Source organism: Chelonus insularis, unplaced genomic scaffold (assembly GCF_013357705.1).
Source record: "Chelonus insularis isolate UGA/USDA-ARS -01 unplaced genomic scaffold, ASM1335770v1 contig_42_pilon, whole genome shotgun sequence".
Classification (NCBI taxonomy): domain Eukaryota; kingdom Metazoa; phylum Arthropoda; class Insecta; order Hymenoptera; family Braconidae; genus Chelonus; species Chelonus insularis.
The window spans coordinates 104,261-125,780 of NW_023276578.1; the positions used below are offsets into that span (position 1 = coordinate 104,261).

At 31.3% G+C, this 21,520-nt stretch overlaps 1 protein-coding gene across 3 annotated transcripts in view; it reads left to right on the plus strand.

Annotated features, from left to right (window-relative positions):
• Positions 1-19,023, plus strand: part of LOC118069721 (protein groucho-like) — a 61,592-nt gene extending 42,569 nt beyond the window's left edge. For all 3 annotated transcript variants that reach the window (XM_035088014.1, XM_035088013.1, XM_035088015.1), the window contains 4 exons: positions 15,026-15,148; positions 15,229-15,770; positions 15,894-16,773; positions 16,911-19,023. In XM_035088014.1, the coding sequence (XP_034943905.1) occupies positions 15,026-15,148; positions 15,229-15,770; positions 15,894-16,773; positions 16,911-17,018 (1,653 nt within the window). In that variant the 3' untranslated portion in view covers positions 17,019-19,023. The remainder of the gene's footprint in view (positions 1-15,025; positions 15,149-15,228; positions 15,771-15,893; positions 16,774-16,910) is intronic.
• Positions 19,024-21,520: the final 2,497 nt, after the last annotated feature.

Genomic DNA, 21,520 nt, shown 5'->3' on the forward strand with positions numbered 1-21,520 from the left:
CAAATATTGTAACCTCGTGTCTTGTTTAACTAGTTACAATGATGAACACTGTCATCGATTTTCATTTATTAAATTCCATATCAAACAGATTGATGTACCAAAGTATGTTATACAATTCATCGTATAGAGTTCAATCCATTCGTTGAAATCATCAAAAAATTGATGTTAGTTTATCGTTTAGACTCATTTTACAAGCTTCATTTAAAAATCTAAATAAACATTCCTTTATTTTTTCCCAAAGCAATTTATTATATTTTTATCAAAATAATAATTGTTGTCGATTTTACCTTGGTCGTCACTTTTTTTAACTGCAAGAATTTTTAATCTAAAATAGTGTTAAAAAGGGGAGGGGGGGGGGAATTTGTGAGAGAAAAGTTATCAGAAGATATATAACAAATGAATAAGTTGAATAAAACGCTCATTTCCCAGTTGGTATAGCTTCAACAGTCGTACAAATGGCCGTTGAATTTTCACGAAAGTTGCTCGAGATGTTGCTTTCGCGCGGGCGCCTCTCAATTAGTGCGATAATAACTCTCCCACACCATTGGAGAGTTTACAGTGAGAACTGGGGATAGAGTGAAGTGGATATATATATATATATGTAGAGAGTATAGTTAAAGGAATAAAGCGAGAAGCGGGTGTTTCGTCGACGTTTTCCTGAGTTGCAATTAAGCCGACATCATTATCCCTCGAGCTTCATTCCACCGCGATCGAGCCCCTAATTCCGACATCAAGCCCCCAAGCCGCTCACATCGAAGTCTTCTTATAGCCGTGGTCGCTTCCAAGTCTCATGTCGCTGTTCATTCTCTATGCCCTGAAGAGTTTCACTTTTACTCCTTATTGGTGTTGAGAACTTGGGTAAATTGAATATTAACTGTAGCAGGGTGGAAGACATTATCCTCTTTTAGCTCCATTACTTTATTTGTGGCTGAATCTCTTGAAATTTTTGATTTCATTTTATAATTTTATTAATGAAATGTTTTTTTATTTAATTTTGTTATAATATTTTTATTCACCTTTTATAAGAAAGAACTTTTTAGGTAAAAAAGAAATCCTGTTTTAGAATTTTTTTTTTATTTAAAATGAAGTAAATTACTCCAAAAATGGCTTTTAGATATTTTTTAGAGTATTTTTGATCTTTTATTTTTAAAATCTCTATAAAACTAAAATCAAAAAAACTTGCAAAACATTTTAGAAAGATTTTTAGTATTTTTTTTTTTTAATTGTGACAATAATTCATTTTGTTTCCTTTTTACAAATTTTTTTTTTGCCTGTAATGGAATATGCAGAAAATTATCACAATTTATTTTTTCATTTCTTCATGAATGTAAAAAAAAAAAAAGAAACAAAGCATAATTATTTACATTTATTAATAAATAATTGCTTCAGAAATAAATGGAAATGCATTGACGACTAATTCGTAATGAAATTATTTTTGATATGAAAGAGAAAAATTTAATTCAATAACAAAAATTTTTCTACGCTTCAAAGGTATTTATAAAGTTGAAAAAAATGTAAACTCAACATGTAATAAACAAAAAATAAATAAATAAATATTTAATAAAGTTGATACTGTTAGAATAGAAATGATAATAGTAAATCAGAGGGTAAAAAATGGAGTGTTGTAAAAAAAGTTTATGTGTTGGTCAAACCAGATTGTACTTTACATGTTCATATAGGATACCATGTAGATGTCCGTATGTATACACATAAGAGTGTACATACAGTTTGAATATAGGAACTATCCCCATGTGTTGGTTGAACGTTGGAGGAATAAAAAGCCAAGCGCCAAAAGCCTCGCTAGTATAAAGTAAAATGGGAGAGGTCGAGGATTGAAAAAAGCGGGTTCGACGTCCGTTTATTAAAAGCACTTTCTGAAACGTTAACGCGCTTACTGCGACCCACTTTACGCGAATTCCAAAGCTTCGTCAGTAGTAGCTTTACTAACTCTTGCTTTAACCATCAATTTTTTTCTCTTTTAATTCTAAGTCTATTGCAATTATCGAGTATTAAAAAAAAGTTCTCAGCCTAGTCAGTGAAGTTTTTTTATTTACTTACATACCTCCACAAAGAACAATGTTTTAGCGCTATAATTAATTTATACAATACATTTTAAAACTTTAATTAATAAAGATGAAAAGCTGTGTAAATACAAAGGAAAAATGTTGAATAATTACTGTTTGCACTGAAAACATTAAAAAAGTTTAACTGCAGAAACGCTCCACTTTTAGCACAGATAAAAACTGTTGACTTTTTTTTTAATGAAATGCAGATTATATTAATGGACACAAGAACAAATAATTATATTATTAAAATATTTTCCTTTCTACTCTAAATATACGATATCTGTTTTATCTCTTTAAAAGCATTACTCCAGTCATTAAAAATTTAACTCTCGTCATTATACCTATGTCGGTAATTTTGTTCAACTATAAGTATGATAATATATAAACCAGTTATTACACGTGTAAATCATGCAATTTCCGTCACGAACTGTACATAGAATATGGATGCCAGCTATACTTATACATGCTACAAGTGTGGCAGTGCGAGACATAATTAGCACCTATTTAATACCTACAATTATTACGTATTGATAATCACTAAGTCGAGCGGCATCGATTACACTTTCAGTGATAGGCGTTAATAGCTTTTCCGTTTTATAGATTAGTTAGTAATAAATAGTATGCTTTAATTATAGTACATAAATTACTCCACATTTTTTATCAGGTCTAAAGGAAATGTTAATATTTCAGAAATAACTTGTTTAAATTTCTCCTTGTTATGTACTCTAGGGAACAAAATTACCTGTATCAGTTGAATATTTTTTTTATCAACCATATGAAGTCTCTAGAGACTCATTCCAGTTGAACAATATGTCATAATAAAATATATAATCATTATAATCAGGACAATTGATCTAGAACAGGACATATCTAGATTTTAGAAATGTCTATTGATTTGAATAAAATTATTTTAAATTTATTGTGTTAAAATACGCTGTTGAAAAATATTTTATTTTACTCTATTGAGTATTATTGCCTTGATCTGAACTAGTTTAAAAAATATTTTACTTTTTTTTTTTTTTTTTTTTTTTTTAAATCTAAAATTATAAATTAATAATTTCTTTGACTCTACAGTTCATAAATGTTTTAGAATAAAACAATATCAATAAAAACAAACATTTAAAATCTATTTAGACATCAATATTGTTGTTTTTTAATGTAAATTATAAGAGCATTTAAATTTAAATGATAAAAGAGAGTATCAAAAGCGTTACAATATGTACAATAGTATTAAAAAATATTTGTCTTGGCTTTAGTTTTTATAAAATTATCCATTATTTAATTATTTAAAAAAATCCTTTAAATTAAAAAGATACTTGTTTTATTTCTCTAGAATCGTTAGGATTCATTTTAATTATTCAATCAAATTTTTTATTCATGTAAGCAATTTTTTCTGAGCATAGTACAAATGATATCCAAGACTTTGATTGAAATATAAATTAATGTCCCAGCGGATGTTTTCTTGTTTTGTCTTACTCAGTAGTCGTATATTTCAAGTGTGAGGGATTGTTACCAGCAGAACCCATGAAATTGAAATATTAATGGTAATAGGTTAGGCAGTTTGCTGCGGACGGCGCATCGTATAACGTTACTGTCCGTTCCATGATCCCTTGTCGTGTGTCTCACAATAATAGCCGTATCTACTGTGACTCCCAGAGTTTGCTTTCATTATGCTATACACCACTCGAGCTTCGTTATGTACCCTAACCTTCTGTGCTTTTATGTCCGCACACTTGACACGTTTCACTCGTAAATGAATCATACTGAATCATTCATGCATAAAATATTTCCGCACATTATCCTGTTATTTTTACGTACTTGATACACTTTTTATTAGCCTTTAAATATCGACAATGTTATACTCGACGGAAAATACGACGATCCAAGTATACTTTTGTGAATTTTCATAACAGCCATCTTATATTTTTAATACAGTTATAAATTATCTTATGGATGGAAAAAATATTTTCTTGTAATTCTGGCAATAATAATAATTCATTTTTATTATCTGCCTTTTGAATATTTATGATATGCTTACAAACATGAAGATCATCCTAAAGAACTTTAATATAAAAAAATGAGAAAAAACAAAAAAAAATCAGTTTAGCATTTGATATAAATTATAGTCTTATTCTAAAATTGTCTTTATCATAAATACGATCATAAATTATATCATCAACGCATAAGTGGATGAAGGAAACTTAAGAGGGATAAAATGCTCAATAAATGATCATCATTATTCAGTGAATGATAAGTACAAAAAATTTAGGAATTATAAATTTTTAAAATATTTTATAATCTACAATTGGAATGTTAGAATGTTTTTCTAATTTTAGGCAGTAGAAAATAGTAATTAATAAGCTTAGAAGTTTAAAGTTAATAATATATTGATAATATTTAATGTAGCAGAAATATTTTTACACTCATCTTACACGAATGTAAAGTATTCAAAAAATTCTTTAAAAATATTTCCATTTGATAACTTAATTTTTGAAATCATTAATATGATTGTCACTCTTTTAAATCATAAATATAATTGACAACCTTGGTTTTTCGACTATTCATTACTTCTACACAGCAAAAAAGATGACATTACTCACAACTGAATGATGAAAACATCTGATAGATAGCTGGTTTAACAATTATCATTGCAAAAAATATAGTGTAAAATTGAAGATGATATGGTTTTGTAGTTAAAATTGATTCATGAAAATTATAGGATTAATAAATAATCTGTTGAATGTAGATACATTAGCTTGGAAAAAAGTTTTATGGGTAATAAATTGCAAAGGCTGGATAGAAATCAGTTCCACAGCAATAGTTTTTTTTTCGATTTTAATAGTCGTTGAGAATCTATGTTTTAAAAATAGAAATTCCTCTCAAGAATTAAAAATCTATGGTACCTTAATAACATAATTGCAAAGATAAAGGAACGTACGAGATATTTTATTCCATATAATTACGTTATTAATTTAAATAAAAATTTTAATTTTTATATCGATATCACTGCCATTAACATATTTGAATAACAAAATAATGAATAACCAAGTTTCTCATATTTACAATGGATTAATTCCAAATATTCATAAAATAATTTAAATAATACAGTTTTATTATCCATTCGTTCAATTATGGGTTCTGATAAATGATTAAACCTTTTGAGTTTAATTAATTAATATTCATGTGATTTCTCTCTTTAATATAAATATTATTTATGAATCTCAAAAATAAAAAGATTTATCGAATTTTCCACGTTTAAAATAAATATTTGAGACCCATGGAATTATGGGAAATTAATTATGGTGAGAATGAAAGTAGTGGAATTTGAGATATTTTGTTTGATAAAAATAAACAATATTACCAACTTATTTAAACAACATTAAATTTTTTACTAATATTAAAAAAACATTTTTCCTTCATTTTTCATTGTGAAAATAAATACAAGTAGTAAAACACTTGAGAAAAAGTAAAATCAAGAATAAATAAATGATATTGATTTGAAAGAAGTCAATATGTATTCCGTCAATGCGAAATAGTTAAGAGTGAAGAATGAAAAAGGGGAGAATGTAGTAGTGTGTATATATACTGTGGAACCATTTGATAGAAAATATACATGGATATAAGTATCTACTTTCCAGTGGGTTTCTTCTTGTTATCTCAATAAGAATATGACAGATGACTTGTAGAAATATAAGGTAAAAAGCTGTTAAAGAGATCGAACATGTGGAGAGGAAGAAAATCTTCCACATAAAATAAATAAGGAATAAAGTAGGTAAAGTAGAGATTTGAAGTGTATGGTTGAAAGGAAAATGAGAAACATGAAATATTGGAAGCGTGATGTAGACCACTGAACTATGCAAAAATTTGATTCACAACAGGAAAATCTGAAGTTGAGTAAAATATACGAATCTCAGTGGGATTGAAGGAAATGAAAAGAATATACAGTTGTGAAAGTCAAAAAGCGACGGATCAATTACTAACTTTTTTCTATTTTTTACCATTTCCTATCGAGAAACCTCTTGTTCACAAATCTCAACTATTTTTATCAGACTATTCTACGTAGAATTTTTAGCCTTAATTCCGTACCTTTTACCCTTTTTATTATCTCTTTTAATTCCTTCAGAAGAAAAATGAAAAGTAACGAGGAGTGCATAAAATGATAAAGTAAAAAAAAATTTACAAAGATTTTTGTGTCAATTACTACAAGACTGTTAATACCAAAATGTTGGATGAAGTAAAAAAAATTAAATTATAATAATAATTAATAAAAACTATTGAATGAAAATAAAAGTGTATAGTCTATGCTAAAGTTATTGGTGTATAGGTTAAAGTAGTGAGTGCACGAAAGAATGAAAAAAACATGGTGAAAAAGACAGGAAGGTGAGAGGTAAAAAAATTTACCGTTGACGTGGGAGGGTAATTTATTTTAATTAAAGTGGCTTGCATTATATAAACGAGAGTATAGCCGAAGTGACGTGTCGGTGAAAGGGATGAAAGGGTGTAGAGATCGTGGTACCTGGTGCGACCCTATTCTAAAGCCTCGTCGCTTTGCTACTGCAGTCGAAAACGCTTTCGAGGTCTCGAACAGACTAATTCACCCATTACCCTTTTCCTTCCTACCTCTTTTCACCCTTCTACATTTTCTACCCTTTCTCTTCTCAATGCCATGCTCTATCCATTTAGCTAAATATGGAAGGGCACTCGATCTCGCCTGCTTTACCGACACCTCTGATCTCGTTAGGGGCGCATTAATTAATTTACAAGATGGCGGCGACATCGAGGATGATATCCCAGTAGTAGTCTACCCTTTCTCGAGAATTGAAAGAGGGAGTCAAGAAGTAATTGCGCAGTCACTCCCACAACAATCCACTTCCCTTTTACTTCTTCAACCCCTACAATCGCTGTCTCTCATCACTTAAAACCTCATCCCAAAGATACTTAATATTTTTTTTTTTTTATTTTTCAATTACTTCACTTCTTCTAATTTAAGATGATTTTACAGCATTACTACTTAAAAAAATATTTCACCAGATTTATTGCGAATTTTTTCTCCACTCGAAGATCAAAAAGTTTTAAAACGTATTAATTTTTATTAACCAACGCAGTATAAAATTATAATTTATTTATAAGAGGAAATTTTTGTTTTAAAACCATATCTTACTTCACAGCATTAATTTCCCTCTAATTTTACAAAAATCCAAGTAATGTATAACAAATTTGAAAAACTTTTATTTAATGAATATACAATGAAAGATAATATTATAAGTAATTCCTTTTTACGACAGCAATAATTTTATAATTTTTTTGCAAGCAGTTCATTTATTATTTACTGCCCATTTGTCTAGTCGTACACTGACATTATTACCGGGGTAAAAATGTCAGGAATAAAATTTCACAAGCTGACTTGGTTTCATTGCAAATGTCTACTGTACTCAGTGCGTTGAAAGCGAATAGTAAAAATAGAAAAAAAAAAAGAGAAAAAACAATTTCATCAAAGTTAACAAGAAATGAACAAAAAAAAGTAGACAAACCACTACGGAAGGTGAAACAGTAGCACAAATGCTTGTCACATTCTCATGTACTCACGTGTGATCGTATACAACCTTTCTGTCTTCCTTCTCTCCTTTTCTACTACTCATCTCATGTTCTCGCGCGTTTACGGACATAATCGCGGGACTTTTATAGCACAGCACTTTGCGGTCGACTCAACTTTTTAATAATTTCTTGCTGGTAATTAGTTCATAAATTAATGCGCCAGAGCATGAATGGAGGCGTATCTTTTTTACCTTGTTTCTTTTATCCCGCAATTACGTCACTATATTTTATAATAATTTCTCTTTTTCCCGCTTCTCGCCTTTTTCTTATCTCTTTAAGCATCTTCGCTCTCTACCTCACTAAGTATTTGCGGCATCGTTTATTCTCTTGAGGTAAAGAGTAAAAGAAGAATTTAAAAGAGAGGGAATTGGTTTTTTGTCGAACGTCTCGCTGGAAGGATGTTGTAATTGGCCAAGAAACTTAACGAGCGATCTTCTGGGGTCTTCGATCGTTGTTGATGAGACAGTAAGACAGAGGTTTCATAGCAAAAATTATCGTTAAATCTAGTTATAATCACTTCCCTTTTCACACTATTATTTATATACTTTTTTCTGTTTTTACATCTTTTTTTTTTTTTATTTCTTTATGTCAGTTTATCTTTCATCTTTTCAACGTAATCATAATTTTAAATATCTCTTGCTGTTAAATTATTATTTGCATTATTCAAGTCTATAGAAATTTTTTAAAAGTTGCAAATTATTATTTTATTCCTGTTAGTCTGAGAAATAAAATTCCTTGGAAGAAATATTGCTTTACACGTCTTAAAAAGTCAATGGTTTACTTAGAAAACACATTAAAGTGGTGAAATTTCATAATAACTACACTTCAATTGCTGATAATTCCCAGATGACCGAAACTAACCAATTTTACACTTAAGATTCTTTTCATAGAAAATATGCATTACGGAAAAATAGTTAACTGCAAAAAGTTTTAGTTATTTTCTTTGCATTTTTTTTTTTTTTTATTAATTTAAAAAGTTAAAATATATATAAAAAAATAATCCAATTAATGAAAAATTGCCAATAATAAATTGACTGTCAACCGAAAAAAGTCCAAAACTAATGATAAAATTCCTTGAAATAAATTCCAGGACTGAGCTCAATTAAAAGTCGAATTAAAAAATCAGATAAATTGAAAATACTCAGGATAAAAAGGAAAAGTAATAAATCTCAATGGTCGGTACATCATCACTAACAAAATAACTGCAGGTTGAAATGGCTAAAGTGATATCGAAGTGCATCAAAGTGGCTCCAAGACGTCTGCAATGTTACATTGTATCATAAATCAGTTGGTCGATTGTTGAAGGTCCATTTCCCCTCACTGCTTCGACTTCTTCAACCCCCATTTCATCACGCCTAAGGCAACGTTCGTGTTAACTTGACTTTTTGCGTTGTGTAATGACCTTAAAGCGTACCATAGCAGCTCGACTTTGCGAAGCCATTCGTTAAACTGGGAACAATCTTTTTTTTTCCCATTCTTTGTCTTTCTCCATTCCCTTTTTCCCTCTTAGTTTCTCTTGCGAGAATCAACCACGCGAGAATGCACCTCAGGGGCATTGTTGCCGCACTTTTTACCATCCCGAGTGCCAGTCGAGGGGGTTGAAGAGAGACGGACGGGTGATTCAAGATAAAAGGGAACCGAGGAGGTTTAAAGAGTAAAAGAGAGATCCGAGTCTTCCAAAAGAGAGCGTAAAGGGTGGAGAGATCAAGATCACCGCGGGCTTTTCAATTACCGCGTCTCTTTCGTTTCCACCCCTTTCCGCTCTCTTCTTCTCTCTTTTTCCCTTTACACTGTTCCTCTGACTTTTCACTTCTCATCCTAGTGCTCTTTTTACCTTGTGCCAATGCTCGTCCAAATGAAAACAGGCTTTGAAAAATTTGCAACTATCCTGCCTTCTTTTAGCTGCTGCATTTTTGTGATTCAATCAAATAATTTCATTATTACTCTACAATTATTATACTTTCAGTAGCTCCATTACTTATTTAGGGGGAGGTGGGGTAAAATAAAACACTAAGAAAAAATGTAAATCAATAAATAAACCATTATATCAACGAATGTTAATAATTTTTAATGCATTAATAAATCAAAAAATTGATAAATAAAAAGTGCAATAGACGCTTTTAAATTTATTTTAATAAATTATTACATTTTCTCGAGCGTTTTATTTTTGCCCCCTCTTTCCCTTTACTCTTCCTTCCCTTATTTTCTATTTTTATTTACTCCATAAAAAAGTCCTCTGTAAAATTAATTTTTTTATGTCGATTCATTGATTTTCAATAAATAATTATTGATAATTAATAAAATTTACCATTCATTGAAAAATTATGCTCACAGTGTTATAAAAATATCCTCGCATATATTTGCAATAAAATTTTCGATTTCTGGAAAAACATTACGTGAAAAATCAACTGAAACTCATTACCATAAGAATAAGAATTTTAGCATTAAATATTATTATGTCATATGATAAAAATACTTGAACTTTTAATAATATTATCGATTATGTATAGCAATCCTCGTGTTCGTTTCGCGGTTATACGAAGATAATAACAATAATAGCAATGTCGGGAAAAGCGTCAGTACTTGCTGTCGTACAGGGCGCGTTGTTGCATAAAATTGTAAAACCCCCGCTGCTACTATACTGCCAAACGAGATAGCTGCAAACAGAGGCGAGTTAATTTAAAAATGCAAATTCTAGAGAGAACTCGTTCAAGTTTCAGGGGATGAACAGCTGAGGATGAAGGGGAAATTGTGGGTTTGCGGGAAAAAAATAAAATGAGAAAAAACGATAAAAGGAAAAATAAAAAAACGTAAAATACATGCGGTAGATCCATGCCACTGAGTACGGTAGAAAAAGTATTTACGATGCGTCATTAAATAATTCGTGATGTGTCTAGCTTTATTTTTTATATTTTTAGCTTTTTTTAACATTATTTCCACCTCTTTTTTATGCTTTATTTGTCTCATTTACGTGTGAAAAGTACATTTCTTTTTATATTTCGCTCATATTTTAATTTCTCTCTACTCGACAGTTTATTTTCAACTGACTATTTGTCTTTATATTGTTATATCAATTATACACTATCACTATAAATACAAGTTGTGTTTTTAAATTTATTTTTATATTTTGTAATCTTTATCGAGTTTTGTTCATCTATAACATTCTTAATCATTTTTGTACACTGAGAAAAAAAAATTTACATTACTTAATAACGATTTGCTTTAAACAATTTAATAAAAATCTTTAATGTCGTCAATTAAAAATGATAAATATTTTAATAATTTGATTTTTTAAATGCACAAATAATTTTTACACTAAATTTTATCCTTCTAAATAAAACTGTGAAAAATATTCTAAAAAATTCATCTTTTAAATGTAAAAATGTAGTGAATTAAACACTATTTATTTAAATTAATAAAATCTAAAGTAACATCAATTTTTTTAAACGATTCATAAAATATTATAAACTGGGTTTAAAAATATTTTTATCAAGTAAAATCGTTGAATTCATTGAAACGTTTATTGTAATTATTAAAATTATTTTTAAATAAAAAATGAATTGTACTAAACGATTACAATATAATAATAATTTTTAAAAATTAAATTAAGAAGCAGATAAATATTCATATAAATATCTAATTTATTTTAAATAAAAAAATTGAATAGATTCAAAGAGAAAAATTTAATTGAATTTTGTAAGCAAACCGATAGCTAATCTCTGATATTTAATAGTCGATAATATCAAAAACTCCCAAGAATCCAAGGAAGAAATACTATAAATAAAAATATTATCATTCTAACGACTAGAGAGAAAAAAAGCAAAGAAAAAAGAAGATAAAAATAAATATCTAAAGAAGAGCCGCAAAGTCAATTTCAAAAGAAGTTGATAATGTTGAGAACCTCTGTGTGCAATCTTGTACCAGCTGGGGTTTGCGGGGTCTTAGGAGACGCGACTGGGCTCGTAACCTTCTGAAGTGTGGAGTGAGGAATAGGGAAATAGGTCTGAGGTGGATGAGGATAGTGAAAACGATGGCAGAGAGTTCAGAGGAAGGGTAAGAGGCGGCGCAAGAGGTTGACTGGTAGTCGTGGTGTGAAGATATATCTAGAAGGTCTTGGCAGGGTGGATAAGACTAGAGCGCCATTGCGAAGGAGCCGCTCACTCACTTACCACGCTCGTGGCTTCGCGGTATAGCTTCAACCACCAACCCCAATACCCTCAAACACATCCCTGAGAAAATTCTCTTCCTCTTGTTCTCTATCTTACCCAACCTTGCATGCCAAGTTGCTTGCGGACCAAGTCGTTTCCTAACACTACAGACAGTCTATACATCGTCGACTATACACCTTCCACCCCTTATTGATCGACCTACGAAGCCTCCTTACTATCAACGTCGTATTCGCCTTCTCTGCTTTTATGCCTTCACCACATCTTCTCTCTCCTCCTTCTCCTCCTCTTCCTTAGGTTTTGAAACCTAAGAAGCTAAACTTGCATGCTTGAAATGTTGTTTTCGACAACCATGGATTCTCATGTCTTTGACAGAAATGTTAGAATAGGTCACGGCACATTATGCTCAAGGATATTCCAAACATTAGATTCTGTTAAAAATCGATGCATGTGTAATAAAGTACATGTAAATTATGCTAATACATTGTAATTTGTTCATTTACAATTGTAAAGTCTGTTATTTACATAAAATATTTTCTTCTTAATTATCTATAAATGTAGCTTCTGAAGATTGATGTTTATGGAAATTTATAGTGCATGAAATTTGCCGGTATATATTGAAGTAATTTTCAAAGCGAATAAACTTTTAATGATGAAAAGTCGTGTGTATATACTTGAAGAAGTTAAAATATCAATAATAATTTTATTTTACTTGAAAATAATTAATTAAATCTTAATAATGAGTTCATCTTATCATAGACCATAAAAAAAAACTCTAGTTGATGAGCTTAAAGTAGTATTAAGATAATAAGTTTATAAAAAGTCGTTATTTCTTGATTGTTGAAATGGATTCAATAAAATATATATACTCGATTTAAAGTATAATAGAAGTATACTTAAAAAATAAATCGATATCAACGTAGGTAGGGTGTATCTTTCATTTATTGAAGAAGCCCAGAGGTATTACAAGGATGTTCTGATCATCGATAGATATTGCAAAACTCCTTTTTGTGCTCGATGACCCCCTGGAGATAAAACCCTTGTCTTATATATCTGTTGGGTGCTGCGACAGATGTATTCTCAGCTGGAAAATATACGTTTATAGCAGTACACTCGTGTGCTGAGGTTTTTATTCCGTTTGTCATGAGAGAGTATAAGATTCCCTGGAGATGTAAGTAGAAAAAGGAAGAAGAATGAGGTAAAGCCAGTGGAAAAGAATATAAGGAGAAAAGGAGGAAAAAGACAGACTCTCTGATGCAAGTAGATTCCAAATATGGTCTTACTCTTCGTCATTGCCGCGTACTTTTTCTTCATCTCTTTCTTTTCTCGTTAAACCACCAGTCGTGAAAATGTTCCATGCCAACATCTCGGCTGTATACGGTGCAGCTTCGTTGGATAAATGGAAGAACGCTATTACTGTAGGTATAACGAGACACCCTTCGTTGAGACTTTCTTCTTGTACAAGTAATGGAAACGGTGACTACTGTCTTGACTCATTCCTTGAAATCGATGCGGTTGAAATGTTTTACTGATGGCAAAACTATTTTATTTTTTTTCTACATTTATTCCAAGTAATTAGAAATATTTCTCAAATATTTTAGTAATTATTATCAATAAAAAAAAACGAGAATTCCATTCATTTGACTTAATCTACAAAATATTTTTTAAATAACCATGAATTTTTCTTCAAGTAATTGCTCGTTATATTCTCTTCCACCCTTGAAATAATTAAAAAAATCCCCGTACTTTTTTTTTGCACAATTTCGTATTAATTCTCTGAAAATACTCAAGTTTCAGTTCTTAAGCCGTAAAGTTGCTAACCGAATAATCTCCCTAACAGGATCTAAACCACCGAAATGTTTCCTCTTTGCTTGAGTCTTATTTCTTTTTATTTCACCCTTAGAAGTTAACGATGGAAGGGTGCAAGGATATCACAAAGTCTCGGGGGGGATCACAAGAGCATCGGGGTAATGGCTTGAACACAAGGGTGAGTGTGGAAGTTGTAAGGGAGCAAGAGGTCTCTAATAATTGAGAAGAGGAGATTTACTTCCTTGGTTGGAAGTTTTTGCTTGGTGGGTTGCTATACTGGGGTGCGAATCAGAGACGATTAGGAAAAAATGAAAATCGAAGGATCTCTAAAGAAATTCGATGGAATCAGAGGGGAAGATAAGTTCAACCAATGGAATTATTTCATAAAGTTGAAAGAAAGAATATTGGTGAAGAATAAGAAAGATAAAAGGGCAAAGGGGAAAAAATAAGTCGACAGGATTTATCGTGAAAATTGTTCGGGATGCAGGAATTTACGATAGGTATTATATATATATATTGAATGAGGAACAAAGAGAAAATTCATTTCAGAGTCATTCCCCCGAGAGCATTAGGGAGAACGACACGATTGAGAGACGTAGTAACTGCTTGAGAAAGTCTTAGACCTCTGGGATTTTTTTTTCTTTTTTTTGATCATCTCAGATTCCGAGTTTGTAATAATAAAAATGTACGTACACTTGCAATATACATTTTATCTATCATTGTGATATTGAAATGAGCCTTTCATCCTTGGATAAACAGAAAGAAAAAACACAATCAATTCTTTCTAATTTCAAACTTTTTTTTTTTATTTCACTGTTGAAAAATAACTCAACAATAAAATAAATGTAAGAAATTAACTGAGGGTTTTTTTGTAAATAGACATTAATGATAATTTAATAATTTCTCATTATTTGTCGCACATGAAAGCAAATAACAAATAGTTATTCAGTGAACGATAAAAAGAGAACTGTTATTAGGGTCAAGGGTCTCGAGGGGTTGAAAAAAAGGAACGATAAAAGTTTGAAGAGAAAACCCACTTTCATCTTTAAAGCTGTTACTTTTGGGTGTCATGAGAAAAATAGGCACATAAGTAATTTGAAATCCCGCGAGAAGAAGCCATGTGTAAAGTCGTTTCGTCGCCAAGTGTAAGGGTAAAAAGTATGGTAGAGTTAGAGGAAAAAAACTGGAGGGTCGATGAGATGATCGGACTCAAGAGTTTATATCCTTGTAAATCTTGTAAGATATTAGAGGGTAGATAGTAACAACCTTATAGAAAATACGATAAAATATAGTACACAGTAAAAAAAGATATATGTAGTGAAGATACTTTAAAGAGAAGTTGAAGAGTCGATGGGACTGTTTATTTATTTTATCTATTTTTTATTTCAGAGAAACTCAATATCTCCTGCTGAGAGAGAAAAATACAGCAGGCCCCGGAGTACTCCAGATCCCTCACATCATGACCATTTACACATGAAGAAGATGAAAAAAGAGGATAAAGATATTGGCCATGTAAGTTTCATTGATGATTGTCCATGAATTTTAATTTTATAGTCCTCTTATATTGAGTCCGTGCTTGTTCTTGCCCACAGCAAAGTGATGGTGAAAAGAGTGATCAAGACTTGGTAGTAGACGATGCAAGTGAAGGTCCAACGAGTCCAGCAGCTAATGGCACATCATCACCAAGAGAAAATGGACTGGATAAAATGGGACCATCGTCAGTAGGACCAATGAGTGGGCAAATGAAAAAAGAAGTTCCCCCACAATCTCCAAGAAGTGGAACTAGTAGTAATGCTAGTACCCCTTCTGCGAAGAAGATGGAAGAACGTGAAAAACCCACGACACCTATTTCCAAACCTGTAACGCCAACTTCTGCTGGTGGAAGTAGTTCTGGTTCAGGTGGTCTTAAAACCAGCTCAAGTAAACCTCTTGTATCAGCTTCTGCAGTAGGTCCTTATCCACCACACTATCCACCTCCTCATCATCCACCTGCTGGACCTCATGTCGACATGCTCGGATACCCACCGGGTGCTCTTAATGGATATCCAGCAAGACCGCCACTTCAACAACTGTACGATCCACACGGAGCGATGAGAGCACCACTTGGACCCCTTGGAGTACCTGGCGGCAAACCGTAAGTGTTTCTTTGGCTTTGCAACTAGGTTAATTACTCTTTTGTAGTATAACGTCTTGTACAGAAAAGCTTTTAAACATCAAGTGGAAGGTTGCTAATGATTGTATTTGAATTTTCTTTCAGAGCTTACAGTTTTCATGTCTCGAGTGAAGGTCAAATGCAGCCAGTCCCTTTTCCTCCAGATGCGTTAATTGGACCAGGAATACCACGCCATGCTAGACAAATTAATACATTAACTCACGGCGAGGTTGTATGTGCTGTAACCATTTCTAATCCTACAAAATATGTCTACACTGGTGGTAAAGGCTGTGTTAAAGTTTGGGATATTAGCCAAGGAGGTACAGGAAGTGTGAAACCAGTTTCACAACTCGATTGTCTTCAACGTGACAACTATATTAGATCAGTGAAATTACTACCGGATGGTAGAACGCTCATTGTTGGTGGTGAAGCAAGTAATCTCAGCATTTGGGATCTCGCGAGTCCAACACCAAGAATCAAAGCAGAACTTACATCTGCAGCACCTGCCTGTTATGCCTTGGCCATTTCACCAGACTCCAAAGTTTGCTTCAGCTGTTGCAGTGATGGCAATATCGCTGTCTGGGATCTCCAAAATCAAACACTAGTGAGGCAGTTCCAAGGACATACTGATGGTGCGTCGTGCATTGACATCTCTGCTGATGGATCTAAACTCTGGACTGGCGGCCTTGATAACACTGTTAGATCTTGGGACTTGAGAGAAGGCAGACAACTCCAACAACATGATTTTACATCACAAATCTTCTCTCTTGGCTATTGTCCAACTGGCGAATGGCTTGCAGTAGGCATGGAGAACTCTAATGTTGAAGTATTACATGCCACCAAACCCGACAAGTATCAATTACATCTTCACGAATCCTGTGTACTATCACTAAGATTCGCATCCTGTGGAAAATGGTTCGTTTCAACCGGCAAAGACAATCTACTCAATGCTTGGCGTACACCCTACGGTGCCTCGATATTCCAAGTAAGCAACAGTTTTTTTCTAATATCATTGCAATAGACAACATTTATATTTACTTATACTACTAAATATTTCATTTTGTCTAATGCAATTGCACCGAGATACTGTAATTTATTATTAATTTTTTTTTTCTTTTACAGTCTAAAGAATCATCTTCTGTGCTCAGCTGCGATATTTCAACGGATGACAAGTTCATCGTAACTGGATCTGGAGACAAAAAGGCTACAGTGTACGAAGTGATATATTAAAAAAATAATTGAAGCCAATTAATCATATAAGAACTGAAATAAGAAACACAATTTGTACGCTTGTTAATATATTTATGAATTAAGAAATACCATCAACAAAGTCATATAAATATAAAAATTGGGAAAATGTAAGATTACTAATATAAATCTAAATAATAGTAACTTATACTTAAAAACAAATAATAAGTAAGTGAAGCACAATACTTTTTCCCTCGTGATAAAAAAAATTATTACAGATATTTGATTTTAACTCGCGTGTGTTACCTTAGACAGTTATATATCCATTTCATTGTGCTTTATTAATGCGAGCTTTTTTTACCCAGCATTTAAATTTATTATTATTATTGTATCATATAACTGTCGCTGATTTTTTATTCTTCTTCACGCTTTGATGAATTCACTGTTCACTAAGAACAGAATACTTGTTAATGCAATGAAAATAAACAATTACCTCAGCGTACTCTGTTAAAATAAATCAGAGAAAGCTACTTCAAGCCAGTGACTATTCACTAATGATCAATGCTGAGATCTATCACTAGTTGAATCAGTGATTAGCTTAGTACTGAAAGCTAGAAAGCAGTTAATAATCTCTAATTTATAGAGATTTTCATTGATTTATCTTGAAAGAGTATGTGAAGAAGAATAAAAAAGAAGTAGGAAGTATGAAGTTAACTATTATAGTTAAGAGATGCAAAATATGTTAGTAAATGATTTATTATAAATATATACATATATATTTAGGTATAAAAATAATTTAAGGATTGTATAAAACTTGAAAAAATAGTTTAAAGTGGAATAAAGTGAGAAAAAATTCTCAATGAATAATCGTGATAAAAGTAGAGCCTTTGTAATATAGAACTTTAATCCTTTGTGTACAATTGCGAATGGACTAGTGAATAGAGAATGAATGTAGTTCACGTAGACGAGAGGAAAATTGATGAGAATCTTTATGACAGCGAAAGCAGAAGGTATTATTTGAAATATATATATATATATACCTATATATACGTATATAAAAGAATGAGGTGTCGAGAGTACTACAAAAATCTAGGCTGGTCGACTTGTGGATGAACGAGTACGGTCTGCTGAATAATTACGTGTACTATATTATAAATAATAATAATACAAATAATAATAAAAAATAATGATAATAATAATATTAAAAGGTAAACGTAGAAATGAATATGTTATCTTGAATAAAAACTAAAAAATTAATTACTTTCTTACTCCCAGAAAATTTAGAGATTGAAGAAAAGAAATAACAAAAAATAAGACGAATAAAAAAAATGTAATCTTGATAAATCAGTGGCTAATGTTTCTATATGGCCTACCCTATAGTATGTATGTATACGTGTGCTCTAGGAACGTTTAGATTACAAAGAAACGATTAATTAGTGTGACAGGAGTAGGTCATTAGAGCTGATGCAATGATTAAAAATAGAATACGGATTTTAACGATAAACTTAAACTTGAAAATATTTTTGTGACTGTCACTGTAATTTCACAGCTAAGGATAATCTCATTAAGTAAAGATCAGGGAAAAAGTAAGAAACAAGTCACACAGATGATGAAAGAAATCAAGAGAATTTATTAGATCTTTCATTAAAGAGTCAAACTCGTGAATGAGTGAAGTATTATGTCTCACAGGTGTTAACTCGAGGCCTCTTTATAGAATATTAATGCATTGAATAATAATGCTAACCACGTGATACAAATACATACCGATATTTATATTTTGTTACAGGAAAAATACATGTCAAAATTCTGCAGTCATACAAACTGATTCCTTCATTCCTTTAATTTATCATTGACTGCATATTTTGTCGAAGAATTTTGTCATAAAGATTATATGTACTACTGCATTATTTAAAGTGATGAAAAATGTTTGAATGACTGCAGATCCAATAAAATAGACCAATAGAAACAACAATACCTCAAGAAGACTCAATAGTTTATTATGGCTGATGACGAATTAACTGTACAAAAAGATATTCTTTTACAGTAACACGATAGGAGTTGCCATTCGAGATAATACCTTGTTATAAAACTGCCTGTTTATCTTAAAACCGTATCACTGAGCTCGCATTATCGAAGTGATAAAAAGTAAAATATGAATGAAAAAAAATCATTGCCCGAACGCATCTTCTACGTTGTTCCTAGACGCTTTTAAAATTAACTTTTTTTTTGACAAATTATATAGAGTATATTAATATATAAATGTCACGAATTGTTCGCTCGATTTTATCGTCAAATTTATTTTGTCAGATTTAGTGATGATTTTATCAGATTTACTCAATTTATGTGATTAAGATTGTTAACTTTTATGACAAGATCCATGTTACAGTACTCAATGTCTACCGCACATATTTCAAATATTTTTCTGCCTTCTATGTATTCATTTTATAAATTGATAAATGTTTTTAGTGTATTTATAAGTTGCCACTTGAGGTATTATTTATATTTTATAGCGACCGTTAATTTTTCATGGAATTTTAACGATAGAGAAGGTGATAAATCTCGTAAACTTATAATAAAAATTCATAAAATTGATTCGATTGTTCCATTTTATTTCCTTTTCCTTTCGATTTTATGTTGCAAAAGTCGATTAAATGAAACATTCATTTGGAGGGGTGGAATTTAAAATGCATTTTTGCAATATCAAGGTACAAACTCGACTGTTAAAATTGATGGATAAATTTCTCTTCCATAACAACATCGACGGACAAAGAAAATAATGTTGTCAACAGAATTATTCAGTCTTAAAAATCGAAATTATCATGTGATATTGAAGAAAAGAGCTGCTGCTGCTATAACATAAAATGATTTGCTTATCAACCAGAGAAAACTGAAGAAGGAAAATTGTTGGTATAGCAGAGAAATAACTCAAGGGGTGTATAGTACCGAGAAATGATAACTATCAAGTCAATAATTTGCTTGAATTCATTTTAATCATCGTATTCATAAAGCTATTTATATTAAAAAATATGGAAGGACAGGTTGTTTTTAAAAAAATATAGTAATAAATGTTCATCATTAGAATTTTTAGCAAGAATCTATTAGATAAAATGTATCAAAAATTTTTTCAAAATATATGTGAGATCATAAAAATCAATAGAGTTCTTGAAGAAAAATATATAATTTAAACTAACCTAATCAACCGTTTCAAAAACAAGTAAAAAAAATTGATTACCCAGAGACTAGAATCGAAGCTAATTGGATGTTATTTTTTAGACTTAACAATTCCAAAATTTATAGACTGTTAAAATAAAAAAAAACCGGAAATGGCTATAATTTTAGCATAAACTATGCTCGGATCATAATTTTGACTACATCAATGGAAAGTTTTTGCTCTCAGGAATTCATTGATATGCTTGAGGTCCATGTACTTCTCATAGATCCCGAGTTATTAACGGAAAACAAAGCTATATGCTCCAATGAAACATAAAAAAACCTTTAAACGCTCATAACTCGAAAACTATGCGAGATACGGCATTTTTGACGGGGTTATCCTGTAGGGGGATTCCGATTTTTTTCTTAGGTCCAGATCTTTCATTTGAGCCCTTGATCAACCCCGTAGCATCATTAGCATAGAAGTTATGCCTATTTTTTATGTATCGTAGTTTTTCAAGAATATCTCTTGATTTTACTAACCACATATAGTCAATAGCCAGTGTTTTGAAACTGTCTCATCATGATCTTTTCAATGACATCCTCGATTTCATGATCCAAGCATAATTACGATCACTTGCTTTTCCAAGGTTAAAAAGAAAGTGTTTTTATTACTTTAAGAATCAAAAAATTCATTTTTGGAGGTTGCTAACTTTTTTTCAGTCTCAGATCTTTCATATGAGTCTTCGATCAACACTGTAGCATTATTAGCATAGAAGTTTTGCACATTTTCTATAGGTATTACCGATTTTTGCAAATATCTCGTAATCGTATTGTCTGATTCTCAAGTTTGACATAATGCTCTATTTTGCTCGGAACAGTCGATTTTGAAATTTGTCAATTTTTTGGTCCCCTTCCACCTTTTAAATGCATCCCTATAAATTAACATTTTTTAAACGATTTACCTGGTACCTACTCAATTTCAGTCGATATCGAGCTTCAGTCTTTCACCGCACTATGCGAGCTTAGACCAGCTTTAATTATTCATTTAATCAGCAAGGAACTATCCAGAATCTCGCTCGAACATTGTTCAGTAGTGAATCTAGTAGAGAATCACGTTTCCATGAATGGATTGACGCATTCACTGTTTTATCCAAAGTCACTTTCTACTTTACTTCAGTTTCCAATGGTATCAACTAACGAGCACTCTAGGGTATCAACTTGATGTGTTCAAGGTAGTGCTGCCATCACCATTAAACTTTCTCGAATAATCTGGACAATTCTTGGAATGATAGTATTCCAGGAATAGCATTATTGTGGCAATATCTATTCAATCAATTTCATGATGATTATGATCATCACGTTCGAATATTCAAAATAGAATCAACAATCAG